The following is a 21,300-nucleotide window of genomic DNA, read 5'->3' as shown; positions in this document are numbered from 1 at the left end:
CCTGAGAACAAGACAGCCACTGTCGATCTAACTAGCACAGATTCAGATGTTGCAGATGGTCTGAGGCTGAACAGTCATATGACACAAAGCCTCATTAAAATTAGAAACAGAAACCAAATCTACAGGCAGCTGTTCTACGTTAAAGTGCTGCTCATGTTTGGCTCCTCTCCATAAAGCATAAATGTCAGTGTTGCTGTTTAGGTTGGCTCACCTTTGCTCCCAGGTCTTATCACCAGCGGGATTCATCTCTGTGTGTTGCCACTGGTCTCAGTGTGTGCCTGCCCCCAGTGACACCAGGGCTGAAGTCTTTGCTGCAGAGCATGGTGATCTGAGCCAGCATCAAACAAAGAGTTAACCGTCAGACTGGCACAGGAAGTGAGCATAAGCTTGTGGCTACTATTAGGCTACTGATGAATGGACGGGGGCAGAGCTCCAAACGTATATGATAACTCAGAGCACTGAGACACTGTCAGCATCTTTTTCTTCAGGTAAAGTAGAATGTTATCATCTTGTTTCACATCCATACAGTAGGATGAACATGTAAATGCTGTACTGGAGAAGGTGCTGACACAGCAATCTCGATATAGTAGGCTATACAGTAATAATCTACTGCACACAAACACACTTAGGCACATGCTCTCAAACCCTCACACACATGCACACATCACATGGAATGGTTCTATTCCAAGAGGCAAAAAAATTCTCTGCTGACAAGAATCCTTACAATCAGTATGCTATAATTCTTTGGTACATTGTGAAAGGTCATTAGCAAAGCACTGCAGTGTAGGCAAATGCTGATTTGAAAGCATCCCACTGATATAAAATATACTGTTCCTATTCCCTCAATTCAATTAAAGACTGGAACACAAACATCATAAACACACACACACACACACACACACACACACACCATCTTGGTTACAGTCACGGAGTGTTATGAAACGCACACAGCCATCTTCACTCCCTCTCCTCCATCATCACACCATCATCTCCCCAATGTGCACCTCCACCGCCAACGAGATAGTCAGTGTAATAACTACAAAAATAAGCCAATAGCAGTGAAAACCGAAGAACACACACAGATAGACACACTCACACATTACCTGATGTGAGGCGAGCATGTCCTGGACCCTCCGCCCCAGCAGCAGCAGCCGTGTCTCAGCAGCACACATCATCCCAGGCAGGACCAGAGGAGGAGGAGAGAGCTCAGGGGAGGTTTCCTATTGGCTGAGCATGATGTCACTAAGGGTACCATTTCACACAAGGCACTCACTTCTCCCCCTCTCATCCTGACAGATGCTGGCCCATTTAAAGAGACAGCGCTGGTTTCGTCCTGTGACCGCAGGCTATTTCCGCCACAGATGAAGTTTCTTTTGCAAAATGGATTGTGTTCAGCTTTTGTACCGTGTGGCACAGTGGATTTAGAATAATTACTGCAAAACCCACGTGAGAATGTGTTCAGTTCCTACAAGAATTATACTGTAGTTTCTTTAATGCCTACTGTACTTCCACTGTGAATGGAGGGATCACCCTGGCAATCCATAATCTGCTGTGATTTGCATTGGTCCTCAGTACCAGATGGAGCCAGGCTCCTACCAGAGCACAAAAGACAGCCCCCCCCCTCCCCCTCCCCCCAAGGGAGGTCCAGTTTACAGAAGGGGGGGAGTAGTGGTCCCAGCATGGCCGGGGGAGAGGAGGGGGTGAGAGGGAGAGAGGCTGAGCGGTAGGCTATTAGATGCTGCAACCTTACCCAAAGAGCAGGATGGGAGGGGTCTAAACTTAAAGGACCAAACAGACACATGAGTCAGTCTTGTGCACCTATTTGCATATATTTGTCTATTTGCAAATATTCCTCAGTGAGTGTCATATTTTGTATAATAGATCTATTCGAAATTAATCAAAACAGCACATTTGTTTGAATGCTCAAATTAGATGTTTTTTCTTCTTCAGAAACAAGAGATCATGACAACATAATCTATGTACTACATGTTCAGTGTCAGAGAGACTGTCAGTGAAGAAAGTAAAAAAGATAATTTGTACCAATCACTATACAGCAGATCATGCAGAGGGGGCATCAAGTAGAAGATTCCTCTTTTCTGAAATCTCCTGGCCTAGTAGCATACAGGACTCCACGCCCACTATGAACACATTGCTGGTGGCTTGAACACACTTGTGGTCCATTCATCCTCAATACCAAATGATTTCTCATCTATCATAGCAATGACTATCCAATTCCCCATCAGTTGCAAGAAAATACAATGGTTTTAATTAGATAATGTGAAAGACAAAGTCACTCAATAAGGAGAAGAGGTTTGTACAGATTGTACAATGTTAATGTATGTGTTGTTACTGGATGTGAACATGATCATGTTGAATGCCAATGTCTTGAGAAGGTATCAGGCTCACAAATTCAGGACAGATACTTCCCGTCACTGCTGAGTTGTTTGGATTTTTGCCATTATGATTAGTTAACACAATACTGTATGGTTCAACGCACAAGCAAAAGACAGAAGTAACAGGAAGTATTAGTTGTTCATTCATGACAAGATTTGTTTTAAATTATGTTGTATAAAATAGTCATTTATCATCTCTAAACTGACTCTGATATATTTTTGTCAATTTCTCTTTCCAGCTAGTTTTCAGTCTGATTTATTTCTATGAGGATTCAGCTGGGGCAATGGCTCAAAATTAATTAATTGACCGAGCCTGAATTCAAGTTAACACGACAGTCCAAGTTTCCTGTGGAACTGTGCAGTACAATCAGCAGGGAGCAAAAACTATTAATTTGTCCATCTCTGATGCTCTGCAGCTGTAGTGTGATGATTCACAGCTACATAATAACTCAGGCTCCCGTTTACTTGTATTTACTCTCTCTTACATATACTGCCTCAATCATTTGAAACCAAGTCTAGTCAGTGCTGTATTCTATATTTCAATATTAATTTACTATTGTGTGCATATACAGTGTGTAGCATTTCTCTGTTCAAGAATTTACTAAAATAATGTTAAAACAGTTTTGCAAGGGGACATCATGGTGATGATGTGGCCTCTTTATTTTCATGATATACAGGTGGTAGTGAAGTTCATCAAGAAGGCCAGAAGAGTGAATGACTGCTGGATGGATGACCCGGTGCTTGGCCAAGTCAGCCAGGAGATTGTCATAGTATACTGACTGGGTTGTTCCGGCAAAAACATTAAGTCATAAGAGTTTACAACTTCTACACCTGTTGTTGTAACCTTCAAGGCACCAGTGAATATAAAAATATTACATTATCATAGGACATGCATGTAAAATGATTGGTATTTGAATCTGTTGAAGTGTAAGAAGAGATTAATGTAATGATGTAAAGTAATGTTGGAGATGTGAGGCTCACATTGTGAGCACTTTGTTTTCACTAGCAGGTTAAAACCTGCATAGGCTATAACCAGACACCAAGTACAAAGACAGTGTAGCAACAATGTCAGTTTGAAGCAAGTGAGTGAAAGATTGTATGTGATTATGTTCAGAAAACTCTCTTATTCAAACACACTCAGACACTTCGCCCTCTAGAGTGGACCTGTGGGCTGTTGTGCGACTCCTTGTGGTGAAGATAGGAATTACATGTTGTGCATAGAGTTCAAGCTACCAGGATTTCTCAAAATATTATTTTATTATTAAATAATAAACTCTGCAAACTGAAAAGTAGTAAACATACTTAAAACAACTAAAACCCTGTAGGTTGAACAGCCCCTTGCTCTTTCTGAGGTGGCATATATTCAATGAAAGAACAATTCATTGCACTGAAAAAATATAAACAAAAACAATACAAAGTGAAAATAAAATGAAGTCTCAGTGGCTTCGGCTCTGCTGCCATGCTGGCCTGCTCCTGTGGATGATGAGACACTGCTTCATAGATTTACTCCACAGCTGCGCCCTGGCCTGGCTTGGCCTCTTGGTCTCTGTAATAATAATAAAATGATTGGATTTGGTCAGATATAAATTATATACTATACCTTTTTATATATAATTGGTGTAATATTGGGTGTGATAAACAGAATGTTATAACATTGTAACCTTGAAGCCTCATGTATTCAAGACTGAACAGACAACATGGATAAAGTTTAGATAAACAGCCAACTTACTAAGAAGATGTCTGGTTGGACCCGGGCTCGGGCAGAATGGGCTGGGATCAGGTGGGGCTTGTTTGCTGGGGTGGAGGTGCTGAGGTGGAGCACACACTGATAAAGCAGAGGAAGGCTTTTCTGTGGAGAGAGAGAAAGAAAACACTGAGGGGTTAAACATGGCATGACATTACAATGAAATATTATCATGATGATTCCTTCAAGGTTTGATTGAATAACTGATTAATCCATTAATGATGTTTGTAAGTGAGTGAGTGAGTGAGTGAGCGTGTGTGTGTGTGTGTGTGTGTGTGTGTGTGTGTGTGTGTGTGTGTGTGTGTGTGTGTGTGTGTGTGAGTGAGAGTGTGAGTGAGGGGGGGCTCAACTCATCCACCACTGATGTGTAGCACCCACCTGTCAGCTGAATGTCCTGTGGGACAGGAACTGGAAGAGGAATCTGAGATAAGATAAGATAAGATAAGATAGAGTTTATTAATTCAACACATGGGAAATTCACGCTACAGGTACAAGACAGGTGTGAACGAGTGACATAAACAAGTTATACACTATGCACACTACAAATACTGAAAAATATTGTGACCACTAAGTTGCACAGTATAAAATGAAAATTGCATGCTATAAGATGAATAAATATGATGATAAATATGATAATATAGTATATAAACCTGAGATATAGTGCAAAGTAGCTCGCAGCAAGTGGAGTGTAATAGGGATCCAACATCAGTGCCTACCTTCTTCACGATGACAACATGGTTATTGTCGCTGATGACAGCCTTCCACTCGGTTTCTGAAGCCAGCCGATAGGCCCTCAGCAGGGCCCCGAGGTGGAAAATTGGTAGCCTCTGGTTCTGGTTCTGCAAAACAATGATTAGAGAATTATCCCCTGGTTTATTTCCTACATAGAGCTGGAAAATGTGTATTCAATTTTAAAACCCTCTGGATATTGTTGCACATAAAATCCATAATGTAGTGCAGTAACTTAAAATAACTAGGCGCGCACTCGATTCCTAGGCTCGCCCTGCGGCTCACATACGCAGCTCTCTCCCTCAGTCTGACATCATCAGTGATGTCACAATGATGTCACAATGCCTATGTATGACATCACTGATGACATCATCACCGATGACATCATTGATGACATCATCACTCGCCCGCAGCTCAGCTGTTGTATGGCCGCCCTCGCCTGCCCTATTGGCGCACGCGTAGGGTTAGGGCTGTGAATCTTCACTGGGCTCACGATTCGATTCGATTACGATTCATCTGTCAACGATTCAATTCAATTCGATTCCATGATGCATCTCGATACAGTTCAAAGTATTGCAGCTCCAATAATTAATACAAGTCAGATAAATATCAAGTCCCTTTTGTACTTAGAATGTATGACATCACTGATGATGTCATCAGTGGGACAGACAGAGAAACAGACAGACAGACAGAGCCATATACTGATGATGATGTAATCATTGAGCAGTCAATACAGAGCACACCTTCTTAAACATCAAATTCGAGGACTTTTCAAGGACTTTCTCCCAGGGTTCGAGTTATGTGGGGACCAATGGAGACTGAGCTCCCATAAGGAGTCTGAGACCCCATCAAAGCATACACCTGACGTGTTTTGGACGAGTTACGTTCGAGTATGCAGTCTCGCTGTCGCCGCTCGTCTGCGGCAAGGCTCCAAGTCGAGGCTGCGCAGACTCCTGCCGGGCGTTTAGAGCCCCCCACCCCCACGCCCACCCCACAAATCTCAGATTATAAATCGAACCCTGCCCAATTCCCTCAATTTAAGGAGTGAACACGGCGTAGAAACACGGCGTAGACACGGATCAAGGTAAATTAACGCACTGTTGCAACACTGATAACTTTTATAATGAGAAGAACTAGTTAGCTTGCGAGCTAACGTTACTTAGCTAACGTTAACTTGCTAGCTAACGTTACAGAAGCCCACAGACAACGCGAAACAGTATAAACACACCAAAAAGCATTCACCATAAATACAGTTCAGGGGGGATCAGATTGTTCACTTCAATTCAGTTCTATAATTTGTTCTGTTCACAGTAGGCTACACCCTCATCCCAAAGGCCCAAAGGCTAAAAATGGTCTCGTCTTTCTAAAAAGAAAATTAACCAGCATCAGCGACCGAACCTGAACCGTTAGTTGGTCGACTTTGTGCACAATTAGGTTTGTTAGTTAACGCTAGTTATAACTTGCATAAATATATTACCTGGGCATAAATAAACCTGTCTTACCTTTTCTTTTTCCATATTTAAGCAATCAATCGTCGTGTCTTCGAAGTAAAAACGTTGGTATGTTGCGGAGGTTGTCAATCACTGTAGCCTACCTGTAGTCTTGCAGTACCAGCTGTAGATGACGTCGACCGTGACGGTGGGTCTGACCACGTGAGACTGTAGACTACCTGTCACTCAACTGTCTGCGCCTTCAAAACACACCGGAAGTCAAGGAATCTAACTATTTGTTTTTGTTAAATATGACATTAGCATAAACCTCTGGCTCTGGGCCAATTTCTCAACTGTGTTAAAGCTGCAGCAGGCAGTTTTAAACATCAATTAAAAATAGCTTACTAAGATATTTCATCAGACAAAACAAAGAATCAACGGTGGATTTAGAAAAATCTTTTTTCTATGTTTTTCCATTTTGGTCTGAGTGAAAATGGTCTATGGTCTCTCCTGAATTGTTTGGTTTGACCAAGTAAAACTATTTTTATAAGCATTTTACTAAATGTATATGGGAAAATAAATGAAATGAATGAAATCTCTTGGTAAGCATGCTCTTTTTAATACATCCATGGTTTCTTCCAACGCTGCTGGCCTTCAGCCTGCCTGCTCTGTACCTCCACTGCAGCGCCCCCTGCTGGGCACACAACACTGTGGTCACTGGACAAAATCGCTTGCTAAACCAGGCCTACCACCTGACTAGGCGACTGTAGTATGGTCGAGCGGTCTGGCTGCTGTGACCTGTGACCCCTGTGACTACTGGTTTCTTGTATTGTTGGTGATTCAAGAATTGAATCTTATTCTACTGTGGTCTTCATCAGAAATCTCTCTGGACAGAGACATAAATATGACTAGGATGCATTGTGTGTAGTGTCAACTGATGGCATATTGGATTTTATACAAACTAGGCATCTCGCACGCAGCTCGCCGAGTTTGCCCTGCAGCTTGCAGCTCGGCCGCTGCGCGGCCTCCCCCGCCCTGCAGCTCCACCGCTGTCAACCAACCAATGACATCACTCACTGATGACATCATCACTGATGACATCACTGATGACATCATTACTGAACTATAGCCTCAGCCTTTGGGCAACCAGGCTTAGGGCAATTAATCTGCCCCAATAAAAAAAATCTGGCTCCGTCAGGTCACCCGCACGGGTGCTTTTTACACTTCCTGAAAGTTTCAGCCCGAATTCTTGAAACAAACATACAGACAGACAGAGTCCACATTGCCAAATTTATATAGATTGTTGTAGTGTATGTTTTTTCTGTAACATTAGCTGGATCGGGAAGTGCTTTACGTATAATATACACGTTTCCATTGTTGTACATCAGTTGTATGATAGTATAGTCAGTTTATGCATGAAATAAACCAGGCCATTTGAATGCTTCAGTTTGATTTTATTTAAGGAAAAGACAGCAGAAGGTCCCTGCAGCTTCTTAGCTTAGTGACAAAGACCGTAGCCTAAATACAGATCAATGGTATCAATCACAAAGAGGTGACACCTAATCTTTCTTGTACTTCACATTGTAGGAAACGTAGTAGCCGTTGTTATACATGTAGAGCTTCTGATCAGTGGGATTGTAGTGCAGGTTGAAGTAGTACTCCTGGAACTTCTCAAAGTGAATGCTGAGGTGTTTCTCCTCCCCGGTTTGGGTGTCGTACGAGTAGAAGATCTCCTCTGTTTTCAGATCCAGCGATCTAGTGGCATACATGACTCCACACACCATGAAAGCATTGCCTGCCAGCTGCTTGTACACACCGGTGTTCCATTCATCCTCAATGCCAAAGGACGGCTCGTCTATCTTAGCAATGACTATTTTACCCATGGCCTGCTCTGTGGCATACATGACCCACAGCCCTTTCTCATCAGCTGCAAAGTCCATGTTCTGATTCTCTGAATAACTGTACGTGAACCTTTGACTGGCTTGTGGGATCACTCTGTAATCGTATTTGGAAGTGGTCAGATTCAATTTGGACATACTGAATGGTGTGTTGTGCTGGTAATACACGGTGTTACCATGAACAATGTAATTGTTCCCGGTACCATCCCACCCACTTGGTATGTCATGGTTTTTAAACTCGGACCTCAGAATCAGTTTATCATAATTAGCGTAAAAATAGAAGTTGTGCACGGTGGGAGTGTTGTACCCACCGTACCAATACATTGATTCTTGGCCTCGAATAGGTTTGGAGTCTTTTCCCCAGCCCCCAAATCTGTAACTTGCACTCAAGTGAGCGTTCAGCTGGACGACAGTGGGCTTGCTGAGACCGGCGATGCCTGTGTGATTGCAGTTGCCTGGGAAAAAGAAGACAATTGTTGACACACTGTCCATGTCTTATCTGTGGACGTTTGTCCAGCACTATGATCTGCTGACTGGCTTACCGATATCCGGCTTGAGGAACTCTTGCTCCTTCTGGCACTCCTCCAGTTTCTTCTGCAGTTTAGCAAACTCAATGCGGATCACGTCCAGGTTGCTCTTGTCATAAGTCTCCAGTTGGTCCACAATGAGGCTCATGTTGTGAATCTAAGAAAAACACACGTCAAATTGAATGGAAACCCATTGTTTCAGCAATGGCACCTCTATGTTGTTTGTGGGTTCAAAATGGCTCTTTTACCTCAGTGTACAGATTGTCAAACATGGGTGAGGATGAGTTAAGGGACTCTTTCAGTTGGGACACCAGGAACTCAAACTCTCTCAGCTCAATCCTGAGGAGCTCAAAGTCCAGTTTGATGTACTTGTCAGCATCACTCTCCAGCATTGCCACTCTGACAGTCAGCTCCTTCAATTCTCCCAAAAAGATCTCCAACTTGTCCTTGTAGCTCACCATCTGAAGGAGACACACATTTCGTTATCATGGTGAAACAGAAATAACGTTTCTCTTACATTTTCAATGGTACACTGTACTGGGCTATAATGTTTGAATGCTATGAACCCATTCTTTTATCGGACTAGTGTAATGTAGTCCATGATTTCTTTCCGTCCTACAGTACCTTGTTGATTTGGATGTCCACTTCTATGATCAAATCCTTTGTGACTTGCTGCATGTGCTCTACCCGGTCGGCAGGGAAGCTTGTGTCAGGCAGGTTCACATGGCAAAGGCACTGACCGGAATCACCCACCGACGCAGTCACATTACCAGACCCCCAGTCCTCCACTGGCTGAATAAAGATTTCAACAAAGTGTACTGAGTGAGAACCACTGTAATCCATCTGCATGTGTAATGATAGAAAATAAACGTACTTACTATCCAAGCCACAGCAGGGCTGAGGACTGGTAGGAGCAGCAGTAGAGTTGTAAGCATCATGTCTCAGTTTAGCTCTCAAACTGTGTCTCTTCAGTGGCCTGCTCAGAGGGCTTTTAAAGACGACTCTTATCAGATAATTACAGACACCTTTCCTCTTCTCGTATTTATTACTACCTGGAATTACACACAGATGTCCTTTGACACATATGATAATTATTCTCATCTTTTGGTGTAAACATTAGAGGCATCCGCCCGTTGTGTTTATGATGTGTGCATAGTGTGTGGATGAGAAAAGTGTCATATGTTGTTATTTCTGGCTACACCTTGTGACATTTATGGGCTGCTAGCTGGGTTTGGTTTAGCTAGTGCTATGTGGCGAGATCACATACTGGAGACAAAAAGTGATTAGCTGCTCAGCAAATCCACAGCCAGAATATGTTTTGTATGCCAGAGAGATGTATTATTGGCACCAATACAGACAGTGGCAGTCACACAGTAACTGTTAGTTCTGAATCTGAAGCCCGAATCCACAATTTAAACAAATTTGGACAAAAAAGAAAAAGAAAAATAAGCCATATGTCTAATTACTTTGAATGCAACTATTACAGATTGGAACCATTTTGGACTTTAATATACATTAAAAACTCACTTTCACATGTCACCAATGAGCTATTCAATCAAGAGAGAAAAACATATTCAAACGTATTCAAATAAACATAGCCAGTGGTATGACAATCTTGGCACCAAGTGCTAGTGTACTTTGAATGTAACAAAAAATATAAACATTAGTTTTTGCTTTCATTTTTCACGAGTTGAAATCAAATATCTAAGACTTTTTCGATGCACACAAAAGACTTGCCGGTATTTCTCTCGAATTTTGTTCACAAAATGTGTTTAAATCCATGTCAGTCAATTCTCCTTTGCCAAGATAATCCATCCACCTGACAGGTGTGGCATGAATATGCTGATTAAACAGCAGGATTATTGCACAGGTGTGCTTTGGGCTGGTCACAATAAAAGGCCAATCTAAAATGTGCAGTTTTGTCACACAACATAATGACACAGATGATGCAAGTTGTAAGAAAGTGTGCAATTGGCATGCTGACTGCAGGAATGTGTCCACCAGAGCTGTTGCCCATGAATTGAATGTTCATGTCACGACCATAAGCCGTCTGCAATGTGTTATGCTGCCTTCAAATGGAACTTGTTAGCTCGTGGTTATGACATATGGTTATGACGTGGTTATGACTGGGGAAGTCGTGTATTTATTTAAGCCTTTATGTTGTCACAAACCGGGTGTAGTGAGTGACAAAAAGGGAGTCCATACATCAATTCAAATACAGAGTAATTTATTTAAATGTAAGTAACCCAAAATAAACCAAAAACAACCCCCCAAAAATGCACCAGTATGAATAAATGTCAGGCATCAGTCATGTCTGCAGTGTATGGATGAGTCAAGTGTGGTGTGTGTGTGTGTGTGTGTGTGTGTGTGTGTGTGTGTGTGTGTGTGTGTGTGTGTGTGTGTGTGTGTGTGTGTGTGTGTGTGTGTGTGTGTGTGTGTGTGTGTGTGTGTGTGTGTGTGTGTGAGAATGTAAAAGTAGAATACAGCAGGAACCCTGAGACCTGGGACCAGCAGCTCAAAAAGGAGGAGAGGAGGGAGAAAGAAGTCAGGTTATGCCTGTGATACACTAGCCTGGCTCCAGACCTTCGAAGCCACGCCCACTCCACAGTTGTGAATTTGGAAATGAGTTTATGAATTGATGATGCAGTCTGAATATCAGGCTAGTGATACACTAGAAGACTTAACTGAAAATCTTAACTGATTATGAAAAGACTGGGGAGTTACACTACAAGACTGGTTCATTAAGATTTTTTATCACGACTGAAAAAACTGACTGAAATACACTACACAACTGATTCAGAGGAGGCAGTATACACTACAAGACTTTTCACTTTGAAATTCAAACACGTTTGATTTAATCTTTGTGGCTCCAACTGGCATCAGGAGGCAGTTTACACTGTACCCACTAAACTAACAGATTTTGCTGCCGACTGGCACAACAACTGCAGACAACAACTGCAGACTAGAGTCAACAAAGACAGACTGAGCCCAACTGGAAATCCTGTGTAAAATCGGGGGAAAGTCTTGTAGTGTAAACTAGGCAGAAGGGTTATAGCCTGCTTCCCTATCAACACCCAGGTGAGGAAGGTTAGGCTGACGACCTGCCCCACTCTGCCAATCACTTCCCCTGATGGGAGGTGTCAGCCACAGGCAGCTGATGGGAGGTGTCAGCCACAGGCAGAGGGGGAGGGCCGTCACAATGTCCCCACCACTTTTCAACACAAAGTGACGCCCTGATCCAACTGACAGTGTGGCATCTCAAGGTGCTGATTAAACAGCATGATTATTGCACAGGTGCGGACATTTTCGGAAGGCTCAGAGTTCACAATATCATGATGTACATGACTTCCCATGTCATAACCACGTCATAACCATGTCGTCAGCACAAGCTCACAAGTCCATTTGGACGCAGCGTAACACAATGGAGACAACTTATGGTAGTGAATTGATCATCAAGTCACAGGCAGTAGCTCTGGTGGACATTCCTGCAGTCAGCATGCCAATTGCACACTCCCTCACAACTTGTAATATCTGTGTCATTGTGTGTTGTGTGATCAAACTGCATATTTTAGAGTGGCTTTTTATTGTGACCAAAAGCACACCTGTGCAATATAGTCATGCTGTGTAATATAGTCATGCTGTGTAATATAGTCATGCTGTGTAATATAGTCATGCTGTGTAATATAGTCATGCTGTGTAATATAGTCATGCTGTGTAATATAGTCATGCTGTGTAATATAGTCATGCTGTGTAATATAGTCATGCTGTGTAATATAGTCATGCTGTGTAATATAGTCATGCTGTGTACATGCTGTGTAATATAGTCATGCTGTGTAATATAGTCATGCTGTGTAATATAGTCATGCTGTGTACATGCTGTGTAATATAGTCATGCTGTGTAATATAGTCATGCTGTGTACATGCTGTGTAATATAGTCATGCTGTGTAATATAGTCATGCTGTGTAATATAGTCATGCTGTGTACATGCTGTGTAATATAGTCATGCTGTGTAATATAGTCATGCTGTGTAATATAGTCATGCTGTGTAATATAGTCATGCTGTGTAATATAGTCATGCTGTGTAAGCAGCATCTTGATATGCCACACCTGTCAGGTGGATGGATTATCTTAGAAAATGAGAAGTGCTCACTACTGTAACACGGACTTAGACACATTTGTGAAATAATTTTGAGAGAAATAAGAATTTTGTGTGCATAGAAAAAGTCTTAGATCTTTTATTTTGACTAGTGAAAAATGGGAACAAAAACCAAAGTGTTGCGTTTATATTTTTGTTCAGTATAGTCAGATAAGGCAGTAGAATGAGTGACCGAAGTCAGTGAAGTGAGAGTGAAGTGCATCTAAGTATCAATACATAATAGCAATGCTGTCACTTTTGTTCATTAGAAAATAATGCACTCAGTCTCATGAGGGTTTGCACAAGGAAACACTTGACACAATTCTAATGCTCAAGAGAGAATTTATTGACAATGCAGTAGAAGAGTGATAGATGTGCTACGTTAAATGAAGTGAGAGATGATTGTTGTTTCAGTGAAAGATGTGATACTTCAGTAAACCACAGATAGGCCTAATGATCAGATCAAGAGGGATGCTGATTCCCCAATGGCTTTTGCTGTGTGGTTAAACCACATATGGTAGTTCACGTAGTAGCCATCATTGTACATGTAGAGCTTCTGGTCAGTGGGATTGTAGTCCAGGTTGGTGTAGGACCCCTGGAACCTCTCGAAGAGAACACTGACATAGCTCTCTTGTTTGGTTTTGGTGTCAAACTTGTAAAATATTTCGTCAGTTTGGGTATCAATGCTTCTAACTGCATAGAGAACCCCACACACCATGAAGGCGTTGCTCACTCCTGGTTTGTACACACTAGTCTGCCACTCCTCCTCTATCCCAAAAGAAGGCTCATTAATTTTAGCAATGACCATCCGGCCATTGTTCTCCTCCGTAGCATAGGTCACCCACAGCCCGGTCTCGTCAGCGGCAAAGTCAAAGTTCTGATTGGTTGAGTGAGCATAGGAGAATCTGGTGCTAGCCTTGGCAACCACCCTGTACTCATAATTCAGTGTGGTGAAATTCAGTTTGGCCATACTAAATGGGTTGTTCCTCTGATAATACAGAGTATTATCACGAAGAAGGAAATTGTTCCCTGTACCATACCAGCCGTTGTTTAAATTGTGATGCTGAAAGGGGTTTCTCAAAATGAGATTCTTGTAGTTAGTGTAGAATCTAATGTCAACAATCGAGCCACTCGTATACCCAGAGTACCAGTACATAGACTCTCTATCAGGAAGAGGTTTTGAATCTTTCCCCCAACCTCCAAATCTGTAGCTAGTACTTAGATGGGCATTGAGCTGGCTGACGATGGGCTTGCTGATCCTGATGATACCTGTGTGTGCACAGGAGCCTGGGGAGAGAAGAAGAGTGAGTATAGAGTTAGTAGAGTCGGCAGACAGGCCGGCACTTGGATGTGTATTACAGTGTGAATGTTCTCACCGATGTTGGGGTTGAAGAGCTCCTGGTGGCGTCTCTCGCACTCCTCCAGCTGCAGCTGGATCTCGATGTACTCACGGCGTGTCACCAGAACCAGGTTCTTGTCATAGGTCTTCTCCAGCTTGGTCAGGGTCGCCACCATGATTGTGATCTGAAAGCAAACACACAGTTGGCCCTAACAATTCGCATCCAATGCGCCACCATCATAACGCATTTGTGATCCTTCACCTCTGTTGATAGAAATTGTTGTATCTGCTCTTGAAAAGTGATATTAGAGCAGTTTTGAGACTTACCTGTACACGCAGAGACTCAAAGACAGTGGTGGAGCCCTGAATGGAGGCCTGGAGCTCCACAATCAGAGCTTCCACTTGTTTAATCTCCACCTTCACTCCCTCCAAGTGGGCCTCAGTGTAAGAGTCCGGGTTCTTCTCAATCTTCTCAATTTCCACTGTCAGGGTTATAATCTTCTCTGCATATGCCGTCAGCTTAGTCTCATAGGTCTCCAGCTGAAATAGAGTAAAGATAAAACTCATTCATCATAAAACTCACTTACACTGTGTATCAACTATTGCAGATGCTGTCAATACACCCGAGTACCTTGCCCATCTCCAGCTCCAGTTTGTGGGAGATCTCCACAGCGGCCTGCTCTACTGCCACCAGGTCTTTCACGGGGAAGGTGGAACTAGGCAGGAAGGCATCGCAGGTGCACTGGCTCCCACCTCCACCTGCTGTACCATTCCTTTCACTCCCACCACCCCACAGGCCTACACGCTGAGAGAGGGTCACATGAAGAGAGGGCTCAGCTTATACCTCCAATGTAGGCAGAGGTTGAAAGAATAAGATGAATCAGTGGATGTGAGTGGTGTCATACATACCCCCCAGGCCACCGCAGAGCTAAACAGAGCAAAGAAATGTAGAGTGCCGATCATTCTGGTGCAGTCAAAGTGGTTCTGATTGAAATGGCTGGATCTTTGTGGCTTATATAGGCTTTTTAAATATCCTGAAGGACGCAGCACCTGTCCCCGTTCACAGCATTGTCAGCAAAGGCAAATGGCATGACATCCCAAACAGATATTAATTGCTGGGATGTTTGTTTGACAGGATGCAATAATGTTTGAGTGCGTATCAGCTTTGAAGAATCACTGATGGGTGGATCTGTAGCTGACAAAGTTCCCAGGTGTTATGAAATGTTTGGTTTCCATTGGATGTGTACTCAGTAGTAAAGTAAAATTATAGACTGAGAGACAATTGTTTTACTAACTGAATGAATATTGAAAATTGTTTTCTCTCTTTATCAAGTAATCTTTATTAAGTAATTGTGCGTAACAAAGTAGCCATTGATCAAAAAGAATTACAATAATGCAAGCATGTTGTTGGATACAGTCACTTGTGGGTTTGTGTAGTCTTCTGTGAGTCTTTATTCACACGTTTCTTACTTTTCTTTTTCTTGGTTTTGGTTTTGGCTTTAGGTGCTGGCTTGTCATTAAGAGCAGGCCTGGACCTGGTCAGGTGGTCCTCTGGATCAGAGTGGACACCCTGGGCAGAGATGGGCTTGCCTGCTGTACTGCGGGGGGAGTCATCCAGCAGATTGTGCTGGGAGTAGGAGAGCATCGCGGGGGAACTGGAATTGGGGCGGCGATGGGAGGCGCCTCCCAGCATGGGCAGGTGGACATGCTCAGTGCTCAGGTTGGTGACGGAGTAGCGGCTGTTGGACATGACAATGTGGTGCCAGGAGCTCAGAGGGGTGGCAGAGAAGTGCTGTGGACCACTGGAGTCCTCTTTGGCACCTCCCGGGGAAATGACCAGGGAACCGCGTGGTGTAACCGCCTCCATGGCACTCTGGAAGGTCTTGAGGATGCGATCGCTCTTCTGCTTCTCCTTCTTCTGACGTGACTCGACCTTCCGCAGCTGCCGTCGGTGATTCCTCATCATCTGTTTCCTTGTGTCCGCCAGTCCCCTGCACACAAATATCACACAACTCACTATCAGCATCTCACACTGCTTGGCGTAGCAAGGCCTGCGGATAGCAAACAGATCACTAACTGCCCCTCTCTGTACCATCTGTCAGCATCACACGTTAACAACACTGTTGTTGTTTTTTACATATCAGTCAAGGCAAGGATCTGGACAAATTGTAAGCTCATAATTGAAACAACCTTCACCTAAGTACACCATCAGTCAAACAGAGATAAGACAGAGATAATGAATGATTGTGTACAGGGATGCACATCCTCATCATCATTCAGTGTTCTTTTGACCTCTATATGAGGTCAAAAGCAATATGACTCAAGTTTGGGTATATATAATATATTATCCACTAATGTACCAAGAATACTTTTCTCATTGGAGATAAAGAAGATAATTATGTTCTTCTTCTTCTGTGGTGTTTTATGGCAGTTGGCATCCTTTATGTTGCATTACCGCCTCCTTCTGGATTTCTTCGCTTTCGATAATTAAATTATTTTTCCTCAGTTTCAGTCAGTCTTGGTCTTACACAGTTACTGCCTTTTAGCTTGTAGGGCAGTAAACCTCAACACATAGGCTTACTTTGTGCAGCAATTAGATGAGCTGACGTGTGACTATAATCAAGCAGTGTGGGACCTGCTCACCTGTAGTCTACCATTCCTGTCCTGTCACGATCAAGTCTCTGAATCAGCTCCTCAATCTGGTGTCGATCCAAGGGGATGCTGGATTGCTGGTTTCCCCGTAACAAAAGGAAAGAGCTCCAGATTATTATCAATATTGCCTGGCTGATAAAATAGAGAATCAGAAGCTACACCTTTACAGTATTGTTTTTTACTCTTGCATGCAATTCTTTGGTGTTTTTTGCTGCAATATGCTTTTAATGATTCATCATTTTCTATATGGCCGCCTATAGGATCAGGAAACATTTGTGAATGTGACTGAAAGAGAGCCCATCCATGAGTGACCTCAGAGGGTAGTTTCATATTATTCTGTGCCATTGGAAATTCATCAGTCCAGCAGTCCCTCCAAATGCCACAGGCTCTGGGCAGTTTGATAAATCAACATTGAGTTGGAAACCTGCACCGCCTTCCTGAAGTCAGCGACGGGGACTCGCATGGTGCCGTCTTTATCAATGTTCCGAAAGAAATCCCACAGGCGCAGTTTGCGTTCATCCAGATAATCCTTCAAAAAGATTGTGAGAAGGCTTTTTGACCACTGTGTAATATTTTCCTTTCATACAAAATATACAGCAAACAAAAGCAACAATTAGATGTTTCAGTACCTATAGTCTTATTAGATGATCTGCAAGTAAAATGCTTTATGAAATAATAAATTTAGAAAGGAAAATATGTATCTTTGAAATATATGACATGAATATGAGATTTAAACAATGTTTCATAATGCATATATAATGTTTGAAGCAGATCCCTTAATTTCAAATTGTAAGGCCTGTATGTTTTCATAATAGCTGACCAAACAGACCTGGATGACTTTCATTGGATCGATGCGTTTTGGAGCTTTCTTAGCGATGAAGCCTCCTACCCCTCCGTACTGAACATCCAGAGTGGGATGCTCCTGACATGTCAGCTCCAACAGCTGCACAAAGTTCACATTCACCAGCACGTTCTGCTCAGATAAACACAACAAAATACATACATCATATCCTGCAGTGACCAAAGAATAGTAATCTTAGTGCCATTGACAAGATAGTATACAGATAGTATACCTATATGGGGCCGTGTTTTATGTAATTTTTGAGATATGAAGAATATGAAGTATCTTACACATAAATGAGCAAACCTACGTATCTCTGTGTGTCTCTGTTTCCATTTACTTGAACACCGTCGACCTGACAGAATTCATGTTTGGCTCAGGTTCTGAGCAGACAGTGACTGGGCTGGATTTTTTAATTAGGTAATTAGGGTCGACTGAATGACAAAAATGGCTAATTAGTGGCCAAAATGAGTGAACACACGTTCAGCCCCATGGACAGCTCCATTCATTAGCTACTGAAAGGATGTAAGCCCTCTGGGGAGAGAGAGGAGAGGCTGCAACTCGTCGTGTTCGGAACCGTTCACTCATTCACTATTCCCCATGTATTGTTTATCATAGTGAAGTATGTGGGGAACGATCAAACACGTTTTAGACATTTCCTCACTCTTCTTCTCCTTTGGTAAACATGACCACATGGCATTGTGGTATATGGGAGAAAATGTAGGGTACAGCACATTTGCTGTTCACTAGAAATTACAGTGCATTCTGGGTATTTTATAGTGGACTATGAATCAAATGAACAGTTGAGAAGTTGGACACTAGTAAAAAGAAAATGCAAACACACTATATAGTCCCTATTTTTGTAATAGGGACTGGTTTCGAGCAGCTAGGGCTTGTGGACGAGGCCTGACTAAATGGCCAATTAGTCATTATGAAATATTAGTATAGTATGAAATATTTTCTTGATTATAGGCAAACAAAATTGCATTGAAGAAACAGCTGGTATGATTGCTTTCAATTGTGATCAAAACCTCGTCAGTTTACTTGAGCATTGGTGTTATTGGTGTTTACAGTAGGCTATATGATGTATTTAGTATGTATATGTATGTATGGTATATGATATGTATATGATGGTATGTAAATCCCTTTGAGACTTGACTGTGAAAAAGCGCTGTATAGACTAGACTAGATGTTGCAGGATGATCAGATCACTCACACATATGTTGATCTCCTCCAAGGCAGTTTTAGGTGCGTTCCTCACCACATTAACCAGGGCCAGTGCTCCCTCTACTGTTAAAGAGTTGTATGCCAGCTAAGGCAGCATAGAGAAAACATGGTAGTTTAACACCTCACAATAAGACTCTAGCTGCAGTCAATCATATTGATGATGTAGTGAATGCCACCTTATTGGCTGAATATCACCTCTCCACCCACCAGCAGGACTCGGAGTGTGTCGTTGGCCTCTAAGCCCCTGCACATGATGCCCACACCCTCATTGGTGATGCGGTTGTTGTTGAGGTTGAGGTGCACCAGAGTGTTGTTGAATTTCAGGGCCTCTCCCAGGGCCAGGGCACCCTCGTTCCCAAAACCATTCCATGACAAGTCCAGGTGTTTCAACGTCATATTCACCTAAATATGGAGAATAATGCAAATGTGATCAAATGACTGTGCTGTACTTCGAGTCAAAGATCAGATGAATTGTTTATATAGCTATACCTTGAGCCCAGCACAAAAAGCCACAGCCCCTTTCATCCTAAGGTGATTCCAACTTAAGTCTAGCACCTCCAGACCTTCATTGTTTGCTGTAGAATTGAGAAATACAAAAGAAAAAAGAACAAAAAGAAATATCACTTCTGTCCATGACTGTGTCTACTGATGCTTGGTACAGTAACATGATGCTGTTGAAGGAAAACAGACTAGTGCTGGGAAAGACATTAGGATCAGTGAAGTTTACCCAACATCTGTCCCAAATGCTCCCCTCCTCTTCCACAGAACTCATTATGGCTCAGGTCCAGCTCCTTTATTCTGTAGTTTGTCTAAGGGAGAAAGATTAGTAACATAACAATTAGTCAAATAACCTGACAGAGATAATGGAATGTAAAGATCAATGGTAGATAATCACTAATCGCTTACAGTTAAGGCATCGGCAAAGAATTTAGCATCGTCCTCAGTAAATCCATTTCCTGTTGACAAAAAAAATGGCTTGGATGTTAAAAACCCCCCCACAATTAATGCACTATTCTATTGTGTTTTACACTGTTTGCTTTATTTACATACTTTACACATATTTACTTGTTTGCCTGTCTACTAGATTTTGTATCTACTTACTTGACTATGTATCCGTTTTGTTTTTGTTTTTTACTTGCACTATGTGCTGTAATGGAGCCCCCTAGCATAAGCTCAAGGACACTTCAGCAGGGTGGATGCTTACCAACAAGGGGGCTTGAACCTCGTTTCTTCAGTGCAAATTACCTGAAAGTTTCATAGACTTTATTGAAATATTTTCCAGGAACAGTTTAGCAATACATTCAGCCCCTGCAGACTGCAGACGGTTGTTGGACAAATCCTAGAAGAAAGCATAGTTGCTGTTATGCAGCAGACACTACTGCAACAGTCATGACCTGCAAAGCACTTCTGCCCTCTAGTGGAAAAGGCTTATACACACCAGGTGCTGAATGGTGAAATTAGCCTTCAGCATCTCCACAAGGTATTTGGCTCCATCAGCCAGGAGGTAGTTGTCTGCCAGTTCCAGAGTGTTGATGTGCATGTCAGTCTAAATACAAATGACTTATCAGTGTTTTCTGTACACACACACACACACACACACACACACACACACACACACACACACACACACACACACACACACACACACACACACACACACACACACGTATACAATAACCAGCCATTCATTTCAAACTTACCACCAAGGCAATAGCAAGTGCCTTGCCCCCCAAAGGTCCTAGCCCATGGTGGTTGAGGCTCATGGTGGGAGTGCCTAGGTTCTGTATGAAGTAAGAGACCGGCACCACTCCCATCAACCTGCAGGCCTGCAGGTACACTTCAGCAGTGGATGGGTCCTTGTTGCTCTCCTCGCTTTCTGCCAGTGAGCAAGAGAGACTCTAGTGTCAAGACCAGCACTGCATTAATGAACAGAAAACCAAAGCAACACTTTGTGAAAATACTTAATACAATTTGTGTATTATTCTAAATTGTAATTTGTATGTGTTTAACTCATTATTATAATTAATTTGAATTAGGAGGTTGTCTTTATAGTGAGAGCAGCAGAATGTGCTTAGTATCTTAGGTGGTGGTTCTCAACCTGTGAGCAAGGCTCCCTCCCTCTCTCATGCATAGAAAACCATGAAATGGCTCCTACAGTAGTCATAAGGTTGAGAACCACTAATTAAAAGGATTCTTGAGGGAAATTGAACATACCATACCATACAGTACATACCATCAGCCTCTAAGTCTGTGTCGAACTCATCCTCCAAGCCTGGGTTGTGTGTAGGGGATGGGCAATCATAATCTTTTAAGTTGAGGGAATCAAGAGACAGTGTCGACATCGCTCTTCTACAAGATCAACTTCAGCAGTGGGCCTATGAAGT

The 21,300-nt window shown here is 42.6% G+C and overlaps 2 protein-coding genes across 2 annotated transcripts; both read right to left on the bottom strand.

Moving 5' to 3' along the window:
* Positions 1-42: 42 nt before the first annotated feature.
* On the bottom strand, positions 43-15,159 carry LOC310773109 (uncharacterized protein; the record flags this gene model as incomplete). Its single annotated transcript, XM_083633026.1, has 14 exons — positions 43-66; positions 4,123-4,242; positions 4,854-4,976; positions 7,877-8,649; positions 8,737-8,878; positions 8,970-9,182; positions 9,346-9,513; positions 9,600-9,661; positions 10,262-10,268; positions 13,333-14,144; positions 14,234-14,381; positions 14,524-14,736; positions 14,828-15,001; positions 15,106-15,159. The coding sequence occupies 14 exons, from the start codon at positions 15,157-15,159 to the stop codon at positions 43-45; spliced, it is 3,033 nt and encodes a 1,010-aa protein (XP_083489152.1).
* Positions 15,160-15,613: 454 nt separating this feature from the next.
* Positions 15,614-21,258, bottom strand: lrrc74a (leucine rich repeat containing 74A; the record flags this gene model as incomplete). The annotated part of the gene is made up of 13 exons (XM_083633025.1): positions 15,614-16,187; positions 16,840-16,925; positions 17,273-17,377; positions 17,678-17,821; positions 18,906-19,001; positions 19,124-19,318; positions 19,406-19,491; positions 19,644-19,725; positions 19,823-19,872; positions 20,162-20,255; positions 20,355-20,462; positions 20,617-20,792; positions 21,150-21,258. 13 exons carry the CDS (start codon positions 21,256-21,258, stop codon positions 15,614-15,616), a joined length of 1,905 nt encoding a protein of 634 aa, XP_083489151.1.
* Positions 21,259-21,300: the final 42 nt, after the last annotated feature.

The sequence above is a fragment of the Poromitra crassiceps genome (genome assembly GCF_964638095.1).
Source record: "Poromitra crassiceps genome assembly, chromosome: 3".
NCBI lineage: Eukaryota > Metazoa > Chordata > Actinopteri > Beryciformes > Melamphaidae > Poromitra > Poromitra crassiceps.
Note: the sequence above shows the minus strand (reverse complement) of the source record. Positions and strands in the feature narration are given on the sequence as shown.